Source organism: Amblyraja radiata, chromosome 10 (assembly GCF_010909765.2).
Source record: "Amblyraja radiata isolate CabotCenter1 chromosome 10, sAmbRad1.1.pri, whole genome shotgun sequence".
In the NCBI taxonomy this organism is placed as follows: Eukaryota; Metazoa; Chordata; class Chondrichthyes; order Rajiformes; family Rajidae; genus Amblyraja; species Amblyraja radiata.
Genome location: NC_045965.1, coordinates 1 through 22,144, shown reverse-complemented (window position 1 = coordinate 22,144; position 22,144 = coordinate 1). Strand labels below are relative to the sequence as shown.

Below are 22,144 nucleotides of genomic sequence, written 5' to 3'. Positions count from 1 at the left end.
TCTCAAGTCATGTCCCCTTGTATGAATCTTCCCTACTCTCAGTGGGAAAAGCTTATCCACGTCAACTCTGTCTATCCCTCTCATCATTTTATAAACCTCTATCAAGTCCCCCCTTAACCTTCTGCGCTCCAAAGAATAAAGCCCTAACTTGTTCAACCTTTCTCTGTAACTTAGTTGCTGAAACCCAGGCAACATTCTAGTAAATCTCCTCTTTACTCTCTCTATTTTGTTGACATCCTTCCTATAATTAGGCGACCAAAATTGTACACCATACTCCAGAATTGGCCTCACCAATGCCTTGTACAATTTTAACATTACATCCCAACTTCTATACTCAATGCTCTGATTTATAAAGGCCAGCACACCAAAAGCTTTCTTTACCACCCTATCTACATGAGATTCCACTTTCAGGGAACTGTGCACAGTTATTCCCAGATCCCTCTGTTCACCTGCATTCTTCAATTCCCTACCATTTACCATGTACGTCCTATTTTGATTTGTCCTGCCAAGATGTATCACCTCACACTTATCAGCATTAAACTCCATCTGCCATCTTTCAGCCCAACTGGCATAAATCTCTCTGTAGACTTTGAAAATCTACTTCATTATCCACAACCCCACCTATCTTAGTATCATCTGCATACTTACTAATCCAATTTATCACACCATCATCCAGATCATTGATGTACATGACAAACAACAGTGGACCCAACACAGATCCCTGTGGCACCCCACTAGTCACTGGCCTCCAACCTGACAAACAACCATCCACCATTACTCTCTGGCATCTCCCATTCAGCCACTGTTGAATCCATCTTGCTACTCCACCATTAATACCCAACCATTGAACCTTCTTAACCAACCTTCCATGAGGAACCTTGTCAAAGGCCTTACTGAAGTCCACATATACAACATCCACTGCTTTACCCTGATCAATTTCCCGAGTAACCTCTTCAAAAAATTCAAGAAGATTAGTCAAACATGACCTTCCAGGCACAAATCCATTTTGACAGTTCCTAATAATAATAATAATAATAATAATAATAATAATAATAATAAAGCTTTATTTCAGACACAGGTCCATATAACACATCATACAGTATAAGGAGATACAAAAAATACATTAAAAAATTGCATATTAGCCTATAAGATATACAAGCTATTGCACCAATGCCATCTTAGCCTAGAAGTGAATCTATAGCAGCTTTTCAGAGGGCTGACTAGGGCTTCAATTATGTGGTTCTCTGACTTGTCCAGGCGACACATAAAACTAAACATCAGCTGTCTTAAGAGTGCCTCACAGGTTGGCACTCTAGTGGACACAAACAATTGACTGGCACTATGTCACCTAGGGACACGAAGCAGCAACCTCATTGCATCATTGTATGCTACCTTGAGCCTCTGCATACTCTTTTTCTTATAGTTAGACCACAATTGAGCAGTATATAACGGTGTGATGTAGGTTCTGAACAAGGAACACTTCACAGAGTCAGAGCACATAGAAAACTTCCTTATAAGCTTGTTAGCTTGAAAATAAATTTTACAGCGCTGTCGGTAGAGGTCTTTGTCATCCGTCCAGTCATCGGATATGACATGACCTAGGTATTTAATTTCCTCACACACAGCAAGAGGACTGTCTGACAAATAAAAGGTCGGAAAAGTTGATTTCCTGTCCTCAGCGCTTCTAACTATCATTATGCGGCTTTTCTTAGCGTTATACTTTATGTCATAATCAAGACCATACTAATCAGACCCTATTTATCCAGATGCTTATATATATTATCTCTAAGTATCCTTTCCATTAATTTGCCCACCAGTGACGTCAAACTAACAGGTCTATAATTGCTAGGTTTACTCTTAGACCCCTTTTTAAACAATGGAACAACATGCGCAGTACGCCAATCCTCCGGTACTATTCCCGTTTCTAATGACATTTGAAATATTTCTCTCATAGCCCCTGCTATTTCTACACTAACTTCCCTCAATGTCCTAGGGAATATCCTGTCCGGTCCTGGAGACTTATCCACTCTTATATTTCTCAAAAGTGTCAGTACTTTCTCTTCTTTGAATCTCATAGTTTCCATAGCTACTCTACTTGTTTCCCTTACCTCACATAATTCAATATCCTTCTCCTTGGTGAATACCGAAGAAAATAAATTGTTCAATATCTCCCCCATCTCTTTTGGCTCTGCAGATAGCTGTCCACTCTGACTCTCTAATGGACCAATTTTATCCCTCGTTATCCTTTTGCTATTAATATAGCTGTAGAAACCCTTTGGATTTACTTTCACCTTACTTGCCAAAGCAACCTCATATCTTCTTTTAGCTTTTCTAATTTATTTCTTAAGATTCTTTTTACATTCTTTATACTCCTCAAGCACCTCATTTACTCCATGCTGCCTATAATTATTGTAGATCTCTCTCTTTTTCTGAACTAAGTGTCCAATTTCCCTTGAAAACCATGGCTCTTTCAAATTTTTACTATTTCCTTTCAACCGAACAGGGACATAAAGATTCTGTACTCTTAAAATTTCACCTTTAAATGTACCCCATTTCTCTTCCACATCTTTCCCATAAAACAAACTGTCCCAATTTACTCCTTTTAAATCCTTTCGCATCTCCTCAAAGTTAGCCTTTCTCCAATCAAAAATCTCAACCCTAGGTCCAGTTCTGACCCTCTCCATAATTATATTGAAACTAATGGTATTGTGATCACTGGTCCCGAACTGTTCCCCAACGCATACCTCTGCCACCTGACCCGTCTCATTTCCTAACAGGAGGTCCAGCACCACCCCTTCTCTAGTAGGTACTTCTATGTATTGCTGCAAAAAACTATCCTGCACACATTTTACAAACTCCAACCCATGTAGCCCATTTACAGAATGTGTTTCCCAGTCTGTGTGGAAAATTGAAATCTCCCACAATCACTACCTTGTGCTTACTACTAATATCTGCAATCTCCTTACATATTTGCTCTTCCAATTCTCGCTCCCCATTTGGCGGTCTATAATACACCCCTATAAGTGTTGCTACCCCTTTTCCATTTCTCAGTTCCACCCAAATAGCCTCCCTAGACGAGCCCTCTAATCTATCCTGCCAAAGCACTGAGTGTAATATCTTCCCTGATAAGCAATGCAACACCTCCACCTCTTGCCCCTCCAATTCTATCACACCTGAAGCAACGAAATCCTGGAATATTTAGTTTCCAATCACAGCCCTCCTGCAACCATGTTTCACTGATCGGCACAACATCATACATCCAGGTGTCAATCCAGGCTCTAAGTTCATCCACCTTTCTTACAATGCTCCTAGCATTAAAATATACACATTTAAGAAACCCACCCTCTCGTATTCTCTGTTTATTGTCTTTTTCTTCTCTCTCCCCTACATTTTGCGTCAGAGTGCTACCATTCTCTGCCTCCTGCCTTACACACTGACTGCTAGCTTTCCCAATTTGAGTCCCTCCCCCCAACCATACTAGTTTAAAGTCTCCCCAGTAGCCTTTGCAAATCTCCCCGCCAGGATATTGGTCCCCCTCGAGTTCAAGTACAACCCGTCCTTTCTGTACAGGTCGCACCTTCCCCTAAAGAGGTCCCAATGATCCAGAAACTTGAATCCATACCCACTGCACCAGTCCCTCATCCACTCATTTATCCTCCACCTCGCTCCATTCCTACTCTCACTGTCGCGTGGCACAGGCAGTAATCCTGAGATTGTTACCTTTGCAGTCCTTCTCCTTAACTTTCTACCTAACTCCCTAAATTCTTCTTTCAGGACCTCTTCTCTTGTTTTACCTATGTCGTTGGTACCTATATGTACCACAACCTCAGGCTCCTCTCCCTCCCATTTCAGGATTTCTTGGACACGTTCAGACACATCCCTGACCCTGGCACCAGGGAGGCAAACTACCATCCGGGTCTCCTGTCTGCGTCCACAGAATCGCCTAACCGACCCCCTGACTATAGAGTCCCCTATTACAATTGCCCTCCTCTTCTTTTCCTTACCCTTCTGAGCAACAGGACCGGTCTTTGTGCCAGAGGCCCGGCCGCTGTCGCTGCCCCCAGGTAGGCTGTCTCCCCCAACCGTACTCAAACATGAGTACTTATTTTCAAGGTGTACAGCCACCGGGGTACTCACCAGTCCCTGCCTCTGCCCGTTGCCCTTCCTAACTGTGACCCAGTTTTCTGTCTCCCGTGGTCTTGGAGTGGCCACCTCCCTGTAACTCCTATCTATGACCTCCTCGCTCTCCCTGAGCAGACAGAGGTCATCGAGTTGCTGTTCCAGGTTCCTTAGGAGCCCCATCTCGACGCACCTGGCGCAGATGTGGACGCCTGGAGGGCACTCAGACTCCATGACCTCCCACATATGACATCCAGAACAGTAAACTGCCCTGGCCCTCATTCTCCCCCTTAACCGAATACAATAAAGCCTTACCCGGGATACAAGCCAATCAGCTGCTTCCTCTAGTCCGTTCGACCAATCAGAGCCACCAACTGCGCAGGCACGGCTAGAGGGGGGTGGGGTAGAGAGGGAGAGGGTGAAGGGGGTAGAGAGGGAGGGGGGTAGATTGAGGGGTGGCGTCACAGGGGAGGGCTGGTTCCTGAACCACCAATTCACCAGGGAGGGGGGGAGCAGAGAAGGAGGGGGGCAGAGAGGGAGGAGGGGCGGAGAAGGAGGGGGGGCAGAGATGGAGGGGGGCAGAGAGGGAGGGGGGCAGAGAGGGTGGGGGGCAGAGAGGGTGGGGGGCAGAGAGGGTGGGGAGCAGAAAGAGCGGGGGCAGAAAGGGAGGGGGCAGAAAGGGAGGGGGGCAGAAAGGGAGGGGGCAGAAAGGGAGGGGGCAGAAAGGGAGGGGGGCAGAAAGGGAGGGGGGCAGAAAGGGAGGGGGGCAGAAAGGGAGTGGGGCAGAAAGGGAGCGGGGCAGAAAAGGGGGGTAGAGAGGGAGCAGTGGATAGAGAGCGAGGGGGTAGAGAGGTAGAGAGTAGAGAGGGAGGGGGTAGGGTGGGAGTGCGAGGTGGAGGGGGTAGAGGGAGGAGGTAGAGAGGGAGGGGGTAGAGAGGTAGTGCAAGGGGTATAGGGTAGAGAAGGAGGGGGAGGGGGAAGGGGTAGAGAGGGAGGGGCAGCACCTACCCAGGTCGTAGAACAGCAGCCTCTCCACCAGGCGCCGGTCCCAAGCGAGGCTGCGGGCGGGCGGGCGGGCGAGCGGGCGGGCGGGCGTGGACCCGAGCGAGGCCGCTGGCAAATGGGCGGGCGTCGAGTAGCAGCAGCCCCACCAAGTGCGTGGTTGCTGAGCGGCTGGACCATTCTCCATGCAGAGGAGGGCCGGCCGATCGTGGCTTAGGCGAGGGGAAGCCCACCGAAGCCCACCCAACCACGTGACAGATGATCGGGCAGGGGAGGCAGAGAGGAGGCCGCCCCCCCGTGACGGCCATAGATTGCCAGGTGGGATCGGGATCACCGGCGAGGAAATGCATCATGATTCCCCGACTCCCGGAGGGAGTAATGGCCGCCCGGGCCATCTTCCCATCGTGCAGCCCCTCGCCCGAGCGCCAATAATGACCACCGCCGCCGCCATGTTCTAGAACTTCAAAGAGCCCAGCGGAGTGCACAGCACAACCTGAGCAGCAGTTTAAAAACGCTAAGTGACAAATTTAAAGAAGTAAAAGTTAAGAAACCAAGAATTACAGAAGACGGAACAGGGGTGACGTCACTTGCAACGCGAGCAGAGGCAGGCAGTCAGATTCATTGTGATGTCATCATATACGACCATCTCGTATATTTTCTAAGTTATTTGAAAAATTTGAACATTTTCATAAATAACTCGAGAAATAATGCATGACATTTTCAGATGTGATTTTTTACATCATGGCGTAAAACTCTATTGGAATATGTAAAAATTTCACCGTTCGTGCGCCGTGTTTTGAAAGAAATGTGAAACGCACACGAACATCAAACAAATAAATACACATTCAAGATCAGAGTTTTATGTATAGAGATAGAGATGGTCTCGCTGATGATATCACAATGGCTCAGGCCTGCTGCCCTCACGGGCTGCTGCCCCATGTTCCATGCACAGCGAGTGACGTCACCCCCTCCCTCCCTCCCATCACCCACTCCCCGGTTCTTCAAAAGACATAGAAAGAACGAGCAAGTGGGCTCTGTACTGCAGCTCCCGAGGGCTTCCGAGGTCCCCGGAGGTCCCGAGCGCTGCACGCTCGCGCCTCCCAAGCTTTCTCTCGACTCCTCGGTCGCCTCTTCTCTCTCTCCCCCCCCGGGCTCTCTCCCCCCTGCGCTCTCTCCTCCCCCCCCAGGGCTCTCTCCCCACCCCCACGACTATTCCCCCCGGGCCCTCTCCCCACCCCCCCGACTCTTCCCCCCTGGCATTTCCCCCACCTCCGGGCTCTCTTCCCCCCCGCCTTGCTCTCCCCCCCCACCCAGCTCCCTCTCCCTCCCCCGCCCGGGCTCAGTCTCCCCCACCCCCCTTGGGCTTTCTCCCCGGGCTCCCTCTCCCCCCCTGGCTCTCTGCCCCCCCCTTCCGGGCTCTTTTCCCCCAGCCTCTCTCCCCCCCCCTCCTGGCCTCTCTCCCCGGCCTCTCTTTCACCACCCCCCACAGGACCTCTCTTTCCCCCTCTTTCCTCCTCCCCCCATTCGCCCCCTCCCCCCTCTCTTCCCCCTCCTCCATTTCTCCCCCTCCTCTCTCTCTCCCCCTTCCTCTCTCCACCCCCTCCAATCTCACCCCCGCTCCTCTCTCACCCCCCCCCCCCCTCGCTCTCCCCAGCCTTTCTCTTCCTCCCCCGGCATCCCTCTTCCTCCCCCCTCCCCCCCCCCCTCTTTCCCCCCCCCCCCCCCCCCCCCCCCCCGCGCGTTGAGGGGACGGGACCCAACGGGTCACCCTTGGTCTATTCCATAGCAAGATGTCTGCTGAAACCAATCTCGGCAACAGATCTTTTCTTTCATCTGCCGAATGGTTTGTTACATCACAGCGTTAACATTCATCTGACATTATTCTATGGTTCGCCAGAGGACAGCTCACTAAGTGAATGACGTTACACAAGTATCAGCTGTTACTGGAAACAGCCCTCTCATTCCTTACCTTTCAGCAAACTGGGAAACGAGTTTAAACCGTGGCGAGTTCACTCATCGTAGAGAACAGAACCTGATTGAATATAAACATTTTAGAAAATTAAGCGAATACAATCGTAGAATGTGAAGTGTTAGAATCAAAAACTGAGCACATTTCTGTTATTATCTCACCATGTTCCTGTATCTCTTTCAATAAAACGGGCAGGCAGGGGCCATAAGCCCCACAACAAACATGGCCGACCACCGTGCTTAAGGGGCAGGCTGAGGCCACATGCCCACAACAAAGATGTGTAGGAAGGAACTGTAGATGCTGATTTACACTGAAGATAAACAAAAAAAAAGATGGAGTAACTCAGCAAGACAGGCAGCATCTCTGGATAGAAAGAATGGGTGATTATTCGGGTCGAGGCCATTCCTCAGGCTGCGAGTCGGGGAGTGTGACACAGAGATAAGGAAGGGTAAGATGTTAAAAAGAGACATCAAAGGGGCCAAAGTTCAAGAAAAATATAGAATAGATCATTGGTAGCTAGGGGAAGGTGACAACGAAGCATACAGAGATAAAATTTAATTAGGAAGGCAGTCAGACTGGTCAGATAACCAGGGAATGGAAGGAGAAGGAAAGCAAGGGTTACTTAAAGTTAGTGAAGTCAATATGCATACCGTTGGGTTGTAAGCTGCCTAAGCAAAATATGAAGTGCTGTTCCTCCAATTTGCATTGGTCCTCACTCTAACAATGCAGAAGGCCCAGGACAGAATGGTCAGTGCGGGAATGGGATGGTTTAAAGTGCTGAGCAACAGGGAGATCAGGTAGGTTTAGGCAGACTAAGCGGAGTGTTCAGCCGAAAGGTCGCTAAGCCTGCGCTTGGTCTCGCTGATAGACAGGAGATGACACCTGGAACAGCGGATACAGTAGATGAGGTGCAAGTGTATAGTAGATGAGGTTGGGCGGCTTCGCTTCACCAAGTATCCCTTGCTTTCCCTCTCTCCCTATCCTTTCCCCTTCCTAATTAAATTGTATTTCTGTATGCTTCGTTGCCTGCTTCACCTAGCTAACAATTTCCTTGATCGGTTCCCTTATCACACCTTTCCCTTCCTTATCTCTGTGTCTTCCTCTCCCCTGACTCTCTGAACAAGTCTGAAGAAGGCTCTCGCCCTGAAACGTCACCCGTTCCTCCTCCCCACTGACGCTCTTACTCCAGTAACAAAGATGGCCGACGTCACAGTAGTCGCCCAAAACAAACATGGCCGTTCACAGGTGGCCGTCCGGGCCGTCACGGTTCGGCAAGGGTCCTCTCACCTCAGTGCGCATGCGGGGCCACTATCAAAGATGGCGGCGACCAGTTTTGGGCCGGCGGTCTGCCAGGACCTGCGGTGCATGTCGGGTCGGGCCACGTCGGGGCCGGGCCGGGAGACGGAGGAGCGAGATGAAGTTGCTCAGCAAAATGATCGAGCGGGACGACTCGGGGTGACTCTCTCTCCCCCCCACCTCTCTCTCCCCCCCCTCTCTCTCCCCCCCCTCTCTCTCTCTCTCTCTCTCTCTCTCTCTCTCTCTCCCTATCTCTCCCCCCATCTCTCTCCCCCCCTCTCTCCTCTCTCTCCCCAACCCTCTCTCTCTCTCTCCCCCCTCTCTCTCTCTCCCCCCCCTCTCTCTCTCTCCCCCCTCTCTCTCTCTCTCTCTCTCCCCCTCTCTCTCTCTCCCCCCCCTCTCTTCCCCCCCTCTCCCCCCCCCTCTCTCCCCCCCCTCTCTCCCCCCCTCTCTCCCCCCCCTCTCTCTCTCTCTCCTCCCCCTCTCTCCCCTCCCCCCTCTCTTCTCCCCCCCCTCTCCCCATCTCTCCCCCCCCATCTCTCCCCCCCCATCTCTCCCCCCCCTCCCCATCCGTCCCCCCTCTCTCCCCCCTCTCTCTCATTCCCCCCTCTCTCACCCCCCCACCCCCCCCCTCTTTCTCATTCCACCCTCTCACCTGTCTTTCTGCCTTCCCCTCAATTCCCATTTCCTCTCACCCCCGCCCCGCCCCCTTCTGACCCTCTCTCCTCTCTCTGTAGACAAGTCACCCTGATGCCGGAAGAGGCAGAGGACATGTGGCACACGTACAACCTGTTGCAAGTCAATGACAGTCTCAGAGCGTCTACCATCAGGTGTGGTGGGGTTTGTGGGGGGCTTGGTGTGTGGTGTGAGATGGAGAGCTGTGTACATGCTCTTTCCCTCCTCTCCCCCCTCTCTCCCCTCCTCCCTCCCTCTGTTCAGCCTCTTCCTGCAGCTAATACCCTCTGATCCGGGCAGCATTCTGGTAAACCTCCTCTGCACCCTCTCTAAAGCCTCCGCATCCTTCCTATGATGGGGCGACCAGAACTGTGGGTATTACATGCAACCTAACTAAAGTCCTATATATCTGGGAGTGGTACAGCACAGGAACAGGCCCTTTGGCGTACAATGCCCATACTGTCGGCTTACAACTTGGTTTGGGAACAGTTCTGCCCTAGACTGCAAGAAATAGCAGAGATTTGTGGATGTGGCCCAGTCCATCACATAAACCAGACTCCCCGCCAGTGACTCCATCTGCACTTCACACTGCACCAGGAAAAGCAGCCCACATAATCAGGGACAAGTCTTTGATTATGTGGGCTGCTTCTGCTGGATAGGAGCAGGGAGAAGAAGATACAGAAGCTAGACTCAGAAACAGCTTCTTCCTCTCTGCTATCAAATTTCTGAATGGTCCTTCCATAAGCTAGGGTACTGTCCGATTCATCTCTACCCCATTGCAGACATTGGACTTTGTCTCTGGAACTATAGTGCTGAAAACAATATTCTGCACTCAGTATCTTTTCCTTTGCTCTACCCATTGTACTTGAGTTTGACTTTATTGTATTTCTGTAAGGCATTGTCTGATCTGTTTGGATAGACTGTACTTTAGAGATACAGCGTGGAAGCAGACCCTTCGGCCCACTGAGTCAGTGCCTAACATAGAACCCTCCCCCCCCATACATTAGCACTATCCTATATACCAGTGACAATTTACAATCTTAGTGATGCCAATTAACCTACAAATCTTTGAAGTGTGGGAGGAAACCAGCAAAAATTCACAAGGTGCTCGGGAGACGTGCAAACTCTGTATGGACAGCACCAGTAGTCAGGATTGCACCCGGGACTCTAGCTCTATTGCTGTGCCACTGTGCCACCCCGATAGAATGCGAAACAAAGCTTTTCTCTGTAGTTCGGTACACGTGACGATAATAAACTTAATCCTTACCTGCTGATCACAAAGTTAAACTAATCTCCTCTGCCTGCACGTGATCTATATCTCTCCATTCCCTGCATTTACATCTGAAAGTCTCTTAAACGCCACTAACATATCTACCTCCACAACCACCACCCCTGGCAGCACATTCTAGGCACTCACCATTCTCTGTGTAAATAAAATATTGGCCCGAACACCTCCTTTAAACTTAGCCTCTCTCTGAAATTGGCCATACAAGTAGATAGAGCCAAAGCTCCGCTATATGATCTTTGGATTGAGCGGTAAACAAGTTGTACCGTATGCTTGCCTTCGTTCGTCAGGGCATTGAGTATAAGAGTCAAATATATAAATATATTTATATTATGGTATATGGACACGCTGATCTGTTTTGTAGTAAATGCCTACTATGTTCTGTGTGCTGAAGCAAAGCAAGAATTTCATTGTCCTATCAGGGACACATGACAATAAACTCACTTGAACACTTGAACTTGAGGAAGTCACAATGTAGCTTTATAGACCTGATCAGGTTGCATTTTGAATATCGCATGCAGTTCTGGTCGCCCAATTACAGGAATGATGTGGAGGCTTTGGAGAGTGCAGAGGAGATTTACCAGAATGCTGCCTGGATTAGAGGGTTTCAGATACAAGGAGAGGTTGGACAGACTTGGATTGTTTCCTTGGGAAAGTCGAAGGTTGATGAGAAACCTGATAGAAGTTCATAAATATGAGAGGAGTAGAGAAGGTAGACAGACAAAACTTTTCTCCCCCTGGGTGGAAATGTCCAATGCTGGAGGGCGTAGTGTTAAGGGAAGAGGGAAAAGGTATAAAGGAGATGTGCAGGACAATTTTTTTTTAAATAGGTGTCTGGAATGTGCTGGAAAGTGGTGGTGGAGACAGATACAAGTGGTGTTTAAGAGGCTTTTGGATGGGCGCATGGAAGTGCAAATAAGAGATTTGTTTAGTTTATTGTCACGTGAAAAGCTTTTGTAGCGTGCTAACCAGTCGGCGGAAAGACAATAGATAATTACAATCAAGTTGTCCACAATGTACAGGATAAAGGGAAATAACGTGAAGACCGTTTCGTGCAAGAACAAGGGATATGAGGGGAAGGCAGGAACGCGGTACTGATTTTAGATGATCAGCCATGATCATATTGACTGGATGCATGACAGATGCAGTATAATGTGGATAAATGTGAGTTTATCCACTTTGGTGGCAAGAACAGGAAGGCAGATTATTTTCTAAATGGTCAGATTAGGAGAACCTGGGTGAACTTGTACATCAGTGACTGAAAGTAATTATGCAGGTACAGCAGGCAGTGAAGAAAGCAAATGACATGTTGGCCTTCATAGCAAGAGGATTTGAGTATAGCAGCAAGGAGGTCCTACTGCAGTTGTACAGGGCCCTGGTGAGACCACACCTGGAGTATTGTGTGCAGTTTTGGTCTCTGAATTTGAGGAAGGACATTTTTGCTATTGAGGGAGTGCAGTGTAGGTTCAACAGGTTAATTCCCGGGATGGCGGGACTGACATATGACGAGAAAATGAATGGACTGGACTTATATTCACAGGAATTTAGACGGATGAGAAGGGATCTTATAAAAACATATAAATTCTTAAGGGACTGGACAGGTTAGATGCAAGAAAATGTTCCCAATGTTGGGGGAGTCCAGAACCAAGGGTCACAGTTTAAGAATAAGGGGTAGGTCAAGAGGCAGTTAGATATAGCTCTTAGGGCTAACGGAATCAAAGAATATGGGGAGAAAGCAGGAACGGGGTACTGATTCTGGATGCTGGCTCGAAGGACCGAATGACCGACTCCTGCACTATGTTTTCCATCCCGTCATGTCAGTTCCCTCAACTCTACTCCCTTCAGTCCCTCCCCTCAACTCTCCTCCCTTCCCTCAACACAACTCCCCTCCCATTTTCTCAATTCCAACACCTTCCCCCTCCCCTCTGCTCCCCCCTCCCTCAACTACGTCCCCCTCCCTCAACTCAGCTCCCTTAAAACAGCAACACAAGTAGACAGAGTGGTAAAGAAGGTACACGATATGCTTGCCATCATCCGTTAGGGCATTGTGTACAAGGGTCAGTAACTCACGTTTCAGCTTTATATGACTTTGGTCAGGCCACATTTGCAGTATTGTGTGCAGTTCTCGTCCCCCCACCCCATTACAGGCTCGAAGGGCCGATCGGACTACTCCTGCAATGTTTCTACAATGTGCACTAAAGTCTGATCAAAGATAGTCCACGGGTTTCCAATGAGGTAGATAGTAGTTCAGGACTGCTTCGTGGTTGTGGTAGGATGAATCAGTTACCTGATTACAGCTGGGAAGAAACTGTCCCTGAATCTGGAGGTGTGCGATTTCACACTTCTATACGATTTGCCGAGTGGGAGACGGGTTCTATGGTTATATGGTTAGTGAAGACAGAACCAAAGTACTTGTTTAACTGTTCTGCCATTTCATTGTTTCCCATGATAAATGTTCCTGTTTCTAACTGTAAGGGACCTCCATTTGTCTTTACCAATGTTTTCCTCTTCACATATCAATGGAAGCTTTTACAGTCAGTTTTTATATTCCCCGCAAGCTTTCTTTCATGCACTATTTTACCCCTCTTAATTAACCCCTGTGTCCTCCAATGTTGACCTCTGGCCAATTATATGCCCCTTCCTTGGGTTTAACACTATCGCTAATTTCCCTCGCCTTCCCTGTTTTATTTTTACACGAGACAGGGATGAACAATTGTTGTAATTCATGAGGGTAGTTGAGGGTAGGGAAGGAAGAGGGGGAGTTGAGGGATGGAAGTGGGTGGAGTTGAGGGGAGGGAGGTGGTTGAGGGAATTCAGGGTGAGGAGGGGAACTGGAGGGGAGGGAATTGTGTTGTAGTTGAGATGAGATGAGGGCAGAGTTAAGGGAGGGGATAGTTGAGTTGATTTGAAGTTGAGTTGAGGGGAGTTGACTTGAGGGAGGATGGAGTTGACAGAGAGGAGGTAAGGGAGGGGAGAGTTAATGGAGGATAGTTGATTTGGGGGGAGGAGAGAGGTGAGTTGGAGGAGAGGGGAGTAGATTTGAGGAGAGGGTGGAGATTTGAATTGAAGGAGTTGAGGGAGTGGGTATTGAGGGGAGTTAAGTTGAGAGGAGGGGCAGTTGAGGGAGGGGAGAGTTGAGTTGAGTTTGAGGGAGGGGAGGTTGAGGAGGGGGAGTTGAGTTTGAGGGATGGTAGGGGTGAAGGAGGGCAGGATGAGGAGGGGGAGGTGCATTTGAGGGATGGTAGGGGTGAAGGAGGGCAGGATGAGGAGGGGGAGTTGAGTTTGAGGGAGGGTAGGGTGAAGGAGGGCAGGATGAGGAGAGGGAGGTGCATTTGAGGGAGGGAAAGGGTGAGGAGGTGGAGATTAGTTTAAGTCGGGGTGATTAGGCCGAGATTGGAGCCAGGGCCCGGCCTGCCGTTCACTACCCCTGTTCTCCCTCCCACAGAAAGGTGCAGACGGAGTCGGCCACGGGCAGTGTGGGCAGTAACCGGGTGCGAACCACCCTCACCATCTGTGTGGAGACCATCGACTTCGATGTCCAGGCCTGTCTGCTGAGGGTGAAGGGGACCAATATCCAGGAGAATGACCACGTGAAGGTGAGGGACGGAGGGGGAGTGGGAGAGTGAGGTATGGGGAGAGGGAAGTAGAGGAGAGAGGGGAAGAGGGGGGATGATTGAGTTAACGTATGATGAGCGTTTGACGGCACTGGGTCTGTACTCGCTGGAGTTTAGAAGGATGAGGGGACCCCTAATTGAAACTTACCTAATAGTGAAAGACCTGGATAGAGTGGATGTGGTGAGGATGTTTTCACTTGTGCGAGAGTCAAGGACCAGATGTCACAGCCTCAGAATAAAAGGACGTATTGTTGGAAAGGGGATGAGGAGGAATCTTCATAGTTAGAGGGTGGTGAATCTGGAATTCATTGTCATGGGCGGCTGTGGAGGTCAAGTAATTGGGTATTTCTAAGGCAGAGATTGATTGATTCTTGATTCGTAAGGGTGTCAGAGGATACGGCGAGAAGGCAGAAGAATGGGGTTGGGAGGGAAAGTTCATAGTGTTTGGGACAAACACCTATCATTTCTTTATTTGCCTCTGTACTCCACAATTTGAGATTTGCAATAGAAAAAAATCACACGTGGTTAAAGTGCACGTTTGTTAGGTTTTAATAGAGGCGCTATCTTTCTATATTTTGGTTTCACCATGTAGAAATTACAGCAGTGTTTATACATAGTCCCCCCCCCCCCCCCCATTTCAGGCACCATAATGTTTGGGACACAGCAATGTCATGTAAATGAAAGTAGTCATGTTTAGTATTTTGTTGCATATCCTTTGCATGCAATGACTGCTTGAAGTCTGCGATTCATGGACATCACCAGTTGCTGGGTGTCTTCTCTGGTGATGCTCTGCCAGGCCTGTATTGCAGCCATCTGCAGCTTATTCTTGTTTTGGGGGCTAGTCCGCTTCAGTTTTCTCTTCAGCATATAAAAGGCATGTTCCATTGGATTCAGATTGACTTGGCCACTCCAGAATTGACCATTTTTTAGCTTTGAAAGACTCCTTTGTTGCTTTAGCAGTATGTTTGGGATCATTGTCTTGCTGTAGAATGAACCGCTGGCCAATGAGTTTTGAGGCATTTGTTGAACTTGAGCAGATAGGATGTGTCTGTAAATTTCAGAATTCATTGCACTGCTACCATCAGCAGGTGTATCATCAATGAAGATAAGTGAGCCAGTACCTTCAGCAGCCACACATGCCAAGGCCATAATACCCCCACCACCGTGTTTCACAGATGAGGTGGTATGCTTTGGATCATGGGCAGTTCCTTCTCTACTCCATACTTTGCTCTTGCCATCACTCTGATATAAGTTAATCTTCGTCTCATCTGTCCACAAGACCTTTTTCCAGAACTGTGGTTGGTCTTTTAAGTACTTCTTGGCAAAATGTAACCTGGCCATCCTATTTTTGCAGCTAAACAGTGGTTTGCATCTTGCAGTGTAGCCCTTGTATTTCTGTTCATGAAGTCTTCTGCGGACAGTGGTCATTGACAAATCCACACCTGACTCATGTTTCTGATCTGTCGGACAGGTGTTTGGGGATTTTACTTTATTATAGTGAGAACCCTTCTGTCGTCAGCTGTGGAGGCCTTCCTTGGCCTGCAAGTTCTTTTGCGATTAGTAAGCTCACCAGTGCTCTCTTTCATCTTAATGATATTCCAAACAGTTAATTTTGGTAAACCTAAGGTTTAGCTGATGTCTCTAACAATTTTATTCATGTTTCTCAGTCTCGTAATGGCTTCTTTGACTTTCATTGGCACAACTTTGGTCCTCATGTTGATAAACAGCAATACAAGTTTCCAAAGGTGATGGAAAGACAAGGTGCTGAGAGCTCTCTTATACCTGCATTAAGGAGGCAATTAAACACACCTGAACAATTACACACACCTATGAAGCCATGTGTCCCAAACATTATGGTGCCCTGAGATGGGGGGACTATCAGGGCTCTCACTTTACTTTTTTCCCCTGTTGCCAGCCGGGCAACCTAGGCAGCTTTTTAGGTTGCCATAATGTGCTCGGACGAAGTGCGAAGTTACCAGTCGGAATTATGCTCAATCAAGCATTCACATATTATTTCTGCTTCAAATAAATTCACAAACTAAACATATTCACCAATCAAGGCATGATATATACCACAATGACATGCAGCAAAACTATAATACAGTATCTTAACTGTTTTTACACGTTGCAATGAATGCAATTTTTATTATTTCTTTCCACTTCCAAACAAAAATGTGGTTGGATTATTCAGCGTATGATCAACCTGTTTCAATAAATCCTGGACCATGGTAACATATATGCTTAACCATGCACACTATAGATTGATGCAAGCATGTTTTCTGTGAAGGACCGAAAATTATCATGACATGGCCATGCATGGGTCGTTATTGCTATTGGCACAGAAACACTCTCGCTTCCCACATAATTTATCCACAACAAAATATACAGGTTGCAAGGAAATTTCTAAAGGCATTTTATGATAATAGCTGTTAAAACCGAATATACCCATCTGACATTACAGTAACTGGCAACAGATGCACAAAGGACATAACTGCAGCAAATGTTCTTTTGGCAATATGTTTAAAGGTGTCAAAACGCCACATTACCGGACATTCAGATTAGATGTATGTGTGAACAGCAATGAAGATACCCAGTTTGTACGCACCAGATTTTAAAAAAATGATCGAGAAACGCTGTTTCCATCACTCCAACTTCAGAATTAACGTTAAATTTTTAATAAAAATGTTTTACTAATAAGAAGCAATTGTACAGAGATAAAACATTCGGCATCTAAAATTATACAATTATTGTACAGCTTCAATTTTCACCTTATAACCTAAATTGTGAAAATGAAAAAAGAAAAGAAAAAGAAGACAAGAGAGAAAAGAAGTAGAAAGTGAAAAGATAGATTGAAGAAGAACAAAAAAAAAATCCCTAAACTACCAAAGCAGTGTAGCAGAAAAATATAGAAATTAAAAAAAAATTAAAAAATTGGAGATATACCTTGCCCCTCGTCCCCCCCGCCTGCCTTAACGTTAAAATTTCAACTGAAATATCTCATGACCAAATTTGTGATGTATATGACCGACTGCAAGTAAAACCTGGATACATCCAACGTGAAAGTTGCTCATTAAATAACCACAGTACTGATACTCCATATTAAGAGCATTGATTTGTCGTTAAAATGAATTCTGTAATAACGTGTCACCGGTAGCAGTGACAATCGAACACTGCGGTTTTAATGTTTCACCTGTTCACAATTTAATTAATCCATCTTTATGGATTAAAACAAATAATAACTTTGGGAATTAATACACATTTAATTGCATTCCATTATCAAACATAGTCAATGTTCGCTCTGAAGACATTTCCAGTACAGTAGGGTCGGGGAGGGGGTTGTGTCAATCAGTGCGGAATGGATAGATGGCGGGGCAGTGGGGGGGGGGGGGGGGGGGGGGTTGGGAAGGCAATCGGTGCGGAATGGATGGATTGAGGCTGGGGAATTAGTGCGTGTTGGTTGGAGTAGGTAGAATTGTGAGGGGGGAGCGCAGGGGATGTCATTGGGGGTTGAATGGGGGGGGATCAGTAGGGGATGGATGGGGGGGTCAGTGCAGGATGAATGGAGGGATCAGTGCAGGATGATTGGGATGATCACTGCAGGATGAATGGGGAGATCAGTACAGGATGGATGGTGGGGGGATCAGTACAGGATGAATTGGGGGATCAGTACGGGATGGATGGGGGGGTTCGGTGCAGGATGAATGGGAAGATCAGTACAGGATGAATGGGGGGATCACTACAGGATGGATGGGGGGGGGGACAGTGCAGGAAAAATGGAGGGGGGGTCAATACAGGGTGGATCGGGAGATCAGTGCAGGATGAATGGGATGTTTAATGCAGGATGAATAGGGAGATCAGTGCAGGATGGATGGGAAGGCGGGGACCAGTGTAGGATGGATGGGGGTGGTGGCAGGAGAATCTATGTGAGGTGGATCGGGAGATCAGTGCAGGATAAATAGATGGGGGAGGGGGGGAGATGGGGAGGGGAGCACAGGGAATGTCAATGAGGACTGAATAGAAGCGGGAATGGGGATCAGTGCGGGATGGAGAGGAGGGGTCCCAGGATAAGGGGGGGTGGAGGGGGGCGTACGAGAGAGAGAGGAAGGGGCAAAGGAGGTGGGGAGGAAGGAAGGTCAGTGCTCCTCGGACATCACTGGCTGCCTTGGCCGTCCATTTCCACCGCCAGGTGCCGCCGCCAAAGGAGGAGGCAGTTGGAATCTCCTCGCCACTGCCTTCCCTCCTCCGCCAGCCAACAGGAAGGTGCGGGGCCGAGCAGTGCACGTGCTTCAGATGGCGGAAGGGGGCCTCCCCCTTCCTCCCTCCCAGCCTCGGTGTACGGGAGGGTTTGTTTTGAAAGCGGTTATCGCCGTTGGTGGAGTGGCAAGCAGTGGTCGCTATGAGGGCGAGCGGGGTGAAGGAGGAGGAGGTGGAGCCGCCGCCGCTGTTCTGCTAGTCCCGTCATTCACTCTGACCATCCATCACCCCGCACCAAAGATACTAGAGCAGACCCCGCACTACAGCCGTCGCCGCCGACACGAAACATCACTTATTCCTTCTCTCCAGAGATGCTGCCTGACCTGCTGAGTTACACCAGTTTTTTGTGTCTATCTTCGGTATAAACCAGTATCTGCAGTGCCAAGCCGGGCAAAATGACACGGCTTTTAGGTTGCCCAGTGGGACTTTAGTTGGCCATTGGCACCCCGGGCAACTGTTAATTTGTATAAACAGACCTGTAATTTATACATGGTGAAACCAAAAACCCTTTAATAATATCTGACAAAAATGTGCACTTTAATCACATGTGATTTTTTTCTATTACAAATCTCAAATTGTGGAGTACAGAGGCAAATAAATAATGATGGGTCTTTGTCCGAACATTATGGAGGGCACGGTAGATAGATCGGCCATGATTGAATGGCGGAGTAGACGATGGTCTGTATAGCTTTATTCTGCCCCTCTAACATGAATTCATGAGACAGGATTGGGCAGGCTGAGATCTAATCCAGGGGAAGTTTGGGGTTTATGTATAGAATAACAGATCTCCGGGAGCAGGTTACAGGCTGGGATCTAATCAGGGGCGTGGATTATATATGGAGTAACAGATCAATGCTAGTCTGACAGTCTCTCCCCTTCCTCTCCTTTCCTCTCTCCCTCCCCCTCCACACTACACTGCCACCGCTTTACCCTCCCTGCCTCTCTCCCTCCCTCTCTCCCCTGCCTCCCTCCCCCCTCGCTCCCCTTCCCTGCTTCCCCTGCCTCTCTCCTCCCCCTCGCTCCCCTTCCTGCCCCTCGCTCCTCTACCCCTCCTCCGCTCCCCTTCATCCCCAAAGATGGGAGCATACCACACTATCGAGCTGGAGATGAACCGTACGTTTACTTTGGCCAAGAAACAATGGGACAGCGTGGTGTTGGAACGGATTGGTGAGTCTGCCGTGATCTTGGGGTGGGGAGGTGTGAGGGGGTAGGGAGGGGAGACAGGGCGAGGAGGGGAGACAAGAGTTCCAGAGACAAAAATCCAATGTCTGCAATGCGATAAAGGTGAATCAGATGGAGTTAGTCCATGCTCTCCACATCCACCACGTCACCTCTCCGCTGTCTACAAATCAGGAGTGTGAGGGATCGCTCTCCGCTTGCCCTGAGCAGTTAGTCTGTGCTCTCCACATCTACCACATTACCTCTTCACTATACAAATCTGGAGTGTGAGGGAACGCTCTCCGCTTGCTTCGAGTGGAGTTAGTCCCTGCTTTGTTTTGCAGGCTTCCAAACAGATCTGATAATGCTATACAGAAATGCAATCAAGTCAATAGGTAGAGCGAAGGCAAAGATATAGAGTGCGGGACATAGTTCTCAGGATTGTAGCGCATCAGTTCCAGAGACAAAGTCCAATGTCCGCAATAGGGTAGAGGAGAATGCGACAGTGCCCTAATTTAAAGAAGCACCATTCACAAGTCTGAAAACAGGGAAAGAAGCTGTTCCTGAGTCTGGTGGTGCGGACTTTCAAGCTTCTGTATCTTGCGTCGGATGTCGGCTGCTTTTCCCGATGCAGCGTTAAGTGTAGATGGAGTGGAGGGTGGGAACTAGAGCAGCTGAGGGTGGGGTGAGAAGAGGGCTGTGTCAACTTTGCTTGCAACATCAACAGGAAAGGGAGGTTCACTTTAGTTTAGTTTATTGTCACGTGTACCGAGATACAGTGAAATATTGTTTTGTGGCTTGCTATCCAGTCAGTCGAAAGACAATGCATGATAACAATCAAGCTGTCCACAGTGCACAGATAAAGCATAGTGGTACCACATTTAGTGCAAGATAAAGTCCGATTAAACATAATCCGATGGTCTACAAAAAGGTAGATGGGAGGTCTCTGGTTGGTGAAATTGTAAATTGCTTGTTCTAAGCTTGCCTCCAGTCTAGTTTCAGTCAGAAATCACTAAATCAAGCATTTGAACAACTAATCTTTATTTTGACAACATACAATTACAGTTCAACTACTGTACCTATCCCACCGCGGGTTCGATCCTCGTATATGTCTGATCAAGCCCTCTAGGCCTCGCTCAAACAGAGACGCTTTAGAAGGTCAAGCAGTCCCAAGCGCTCTCCCAGAAGATCGACGCTGGACCTCGTGGCAGTGGACTTTTATAGGACCTGGGACCTTACCACATGGGGGTGGTCACTGATCAATCCAATTACAGATATCGATTAACCCCATACATCAGACCCTAACCCAATAATGCAGCAGCTTAATACATTGTATTCAAAAAGGACTTATCAAGGAAGCCAACAGCAACATTTACCCTGATCTGCCAGAAACCTCAATACCTCATCCAATCAACACTCGACAAAGTAGAACTCTGCAACATTATTTACAATTATTTACAAGATGTATGTCTGATTTGCAGGCATCCAATCCATTCTATGCATTTTGCACCTAATTGACAGGGTCTGCAGATGTTCCCATTCTTCCCCTGTATCTAGGTTCTAGACAAACTGGCACCACTCCGCCGCTTGTCCCAGTTCTGCAGAGAGCAATTCCAAATTAACCAAATCTTCCAGCATCCCTTAAAAGGCACTACTGCAAATGGTGGTTTGGGTGCTTTGGGAAACTTCCTGTTTGCACTGTATATTGATTTTAGATTAAACGCTACCACTTACGGCTATGATTTTTGGCCATCTTACTCAGTCCCCCTCCGCTCAGCAGGTGCAGAGGATTCTTCCCATCAATAAAACATATGAGTGTTATTAGTGTTTAAAATGTTTTGAGAATCCCTCGCCCGTCAATCACGCCATGAAGGCCACACCTTTTATAGGGGATGGGGTTATAAAACTCAGAAGTGTGGGTGTGGCTCAGTCTCTGCATGATGGGGGAGGGAGAGGTCAGGACTCTGAGCTGTGAATCAAATGAACACACTGAATGTCTACTGAACTGTGAGTGGTATTTTGTGTGGTTGTATGGTGTTTTCACCCTGCTGAAAGTGGTATGAAACTGCACTTGAATTTGGTGGCCTTGCACCCTGCTTAAAATGGAATGAAACTGCACTTGAATTTGTTGGCCTTGCACCCTGCTTGAAGTGGTATGAAACTGCACTTGAATTCGGTGGCCTTGCACCCTGCTTGAAGTGGTTGGAAACTGCACTTGAATTTGGTGGCCTTGCACCCTGCTTGAAGTGGTAGGAAACTGCACTTGAATTTGGTGGCCTTGCACCCTGCTCGAAGTGGTAAGAAACTGCTTGAATTTGGTGGCCTTGCACCCTGCTTGAAATGGTAGGAAAATGGATTTGAATTTGGTGGCCTAGCACCCAGCTTGAAATGGAATTTCAAGGAATAGCCATGACTCAACCGCCAGCCCACCAGCCGTGAGTGAGCTGCCAGCACATCAGGCTTGAGGGACTGAGCTGCCACCCCAAGAACCCATACCAGCGCTCCAGAAAGCCCCCTCACTGGCCACAATATTGGAATTGGTGGAGAGGTGGAATATTGCACACACTCACATATATATATATATATATATATATATATATTTATATTGTTGTATATTCATATATAAATATACACCGATTTGTTTTCTCGTTTATAACATTGTTTACGGAGTACTATGTTTACATATTCTGTTGTGCTGCTGCAAGTAAGGATTTCATAGTTCCAACTGGGACGTGAGAGAATAAAACACTCTTGACTCTTGACTTATTCCGC

The 22,144-nt window shown here is 48.0% G+C and overlaps 1 protein-coding gene across 1 annotated transcript; it reads left to right on the top strand.

The window, feature by feature from the left end:
* Positions 1 to 8,409: 8,409 nt before the first annotated feature.
* Positions 8,410 to 19,403, top strand: pelo (pelota mRNA surveillance and ribosome rescue factor; the record flags this gene model as incomplete). The annotated part of the gene is made up of 4 exons (XM_033029116.1): positions 8,410 to 8,545; positions 9,124 to 9,216; positions 13,792 to 13,942; positions 19,291 to 19,403. Coding segments are annotated over exons 1-4 (398 nt in total), but the record flags the coding sequence as incomplete, so codon positions are not given.
* Between the last annotated feature and the right edge of the window lie 2,741 nt (positions 19,404 to 22,144).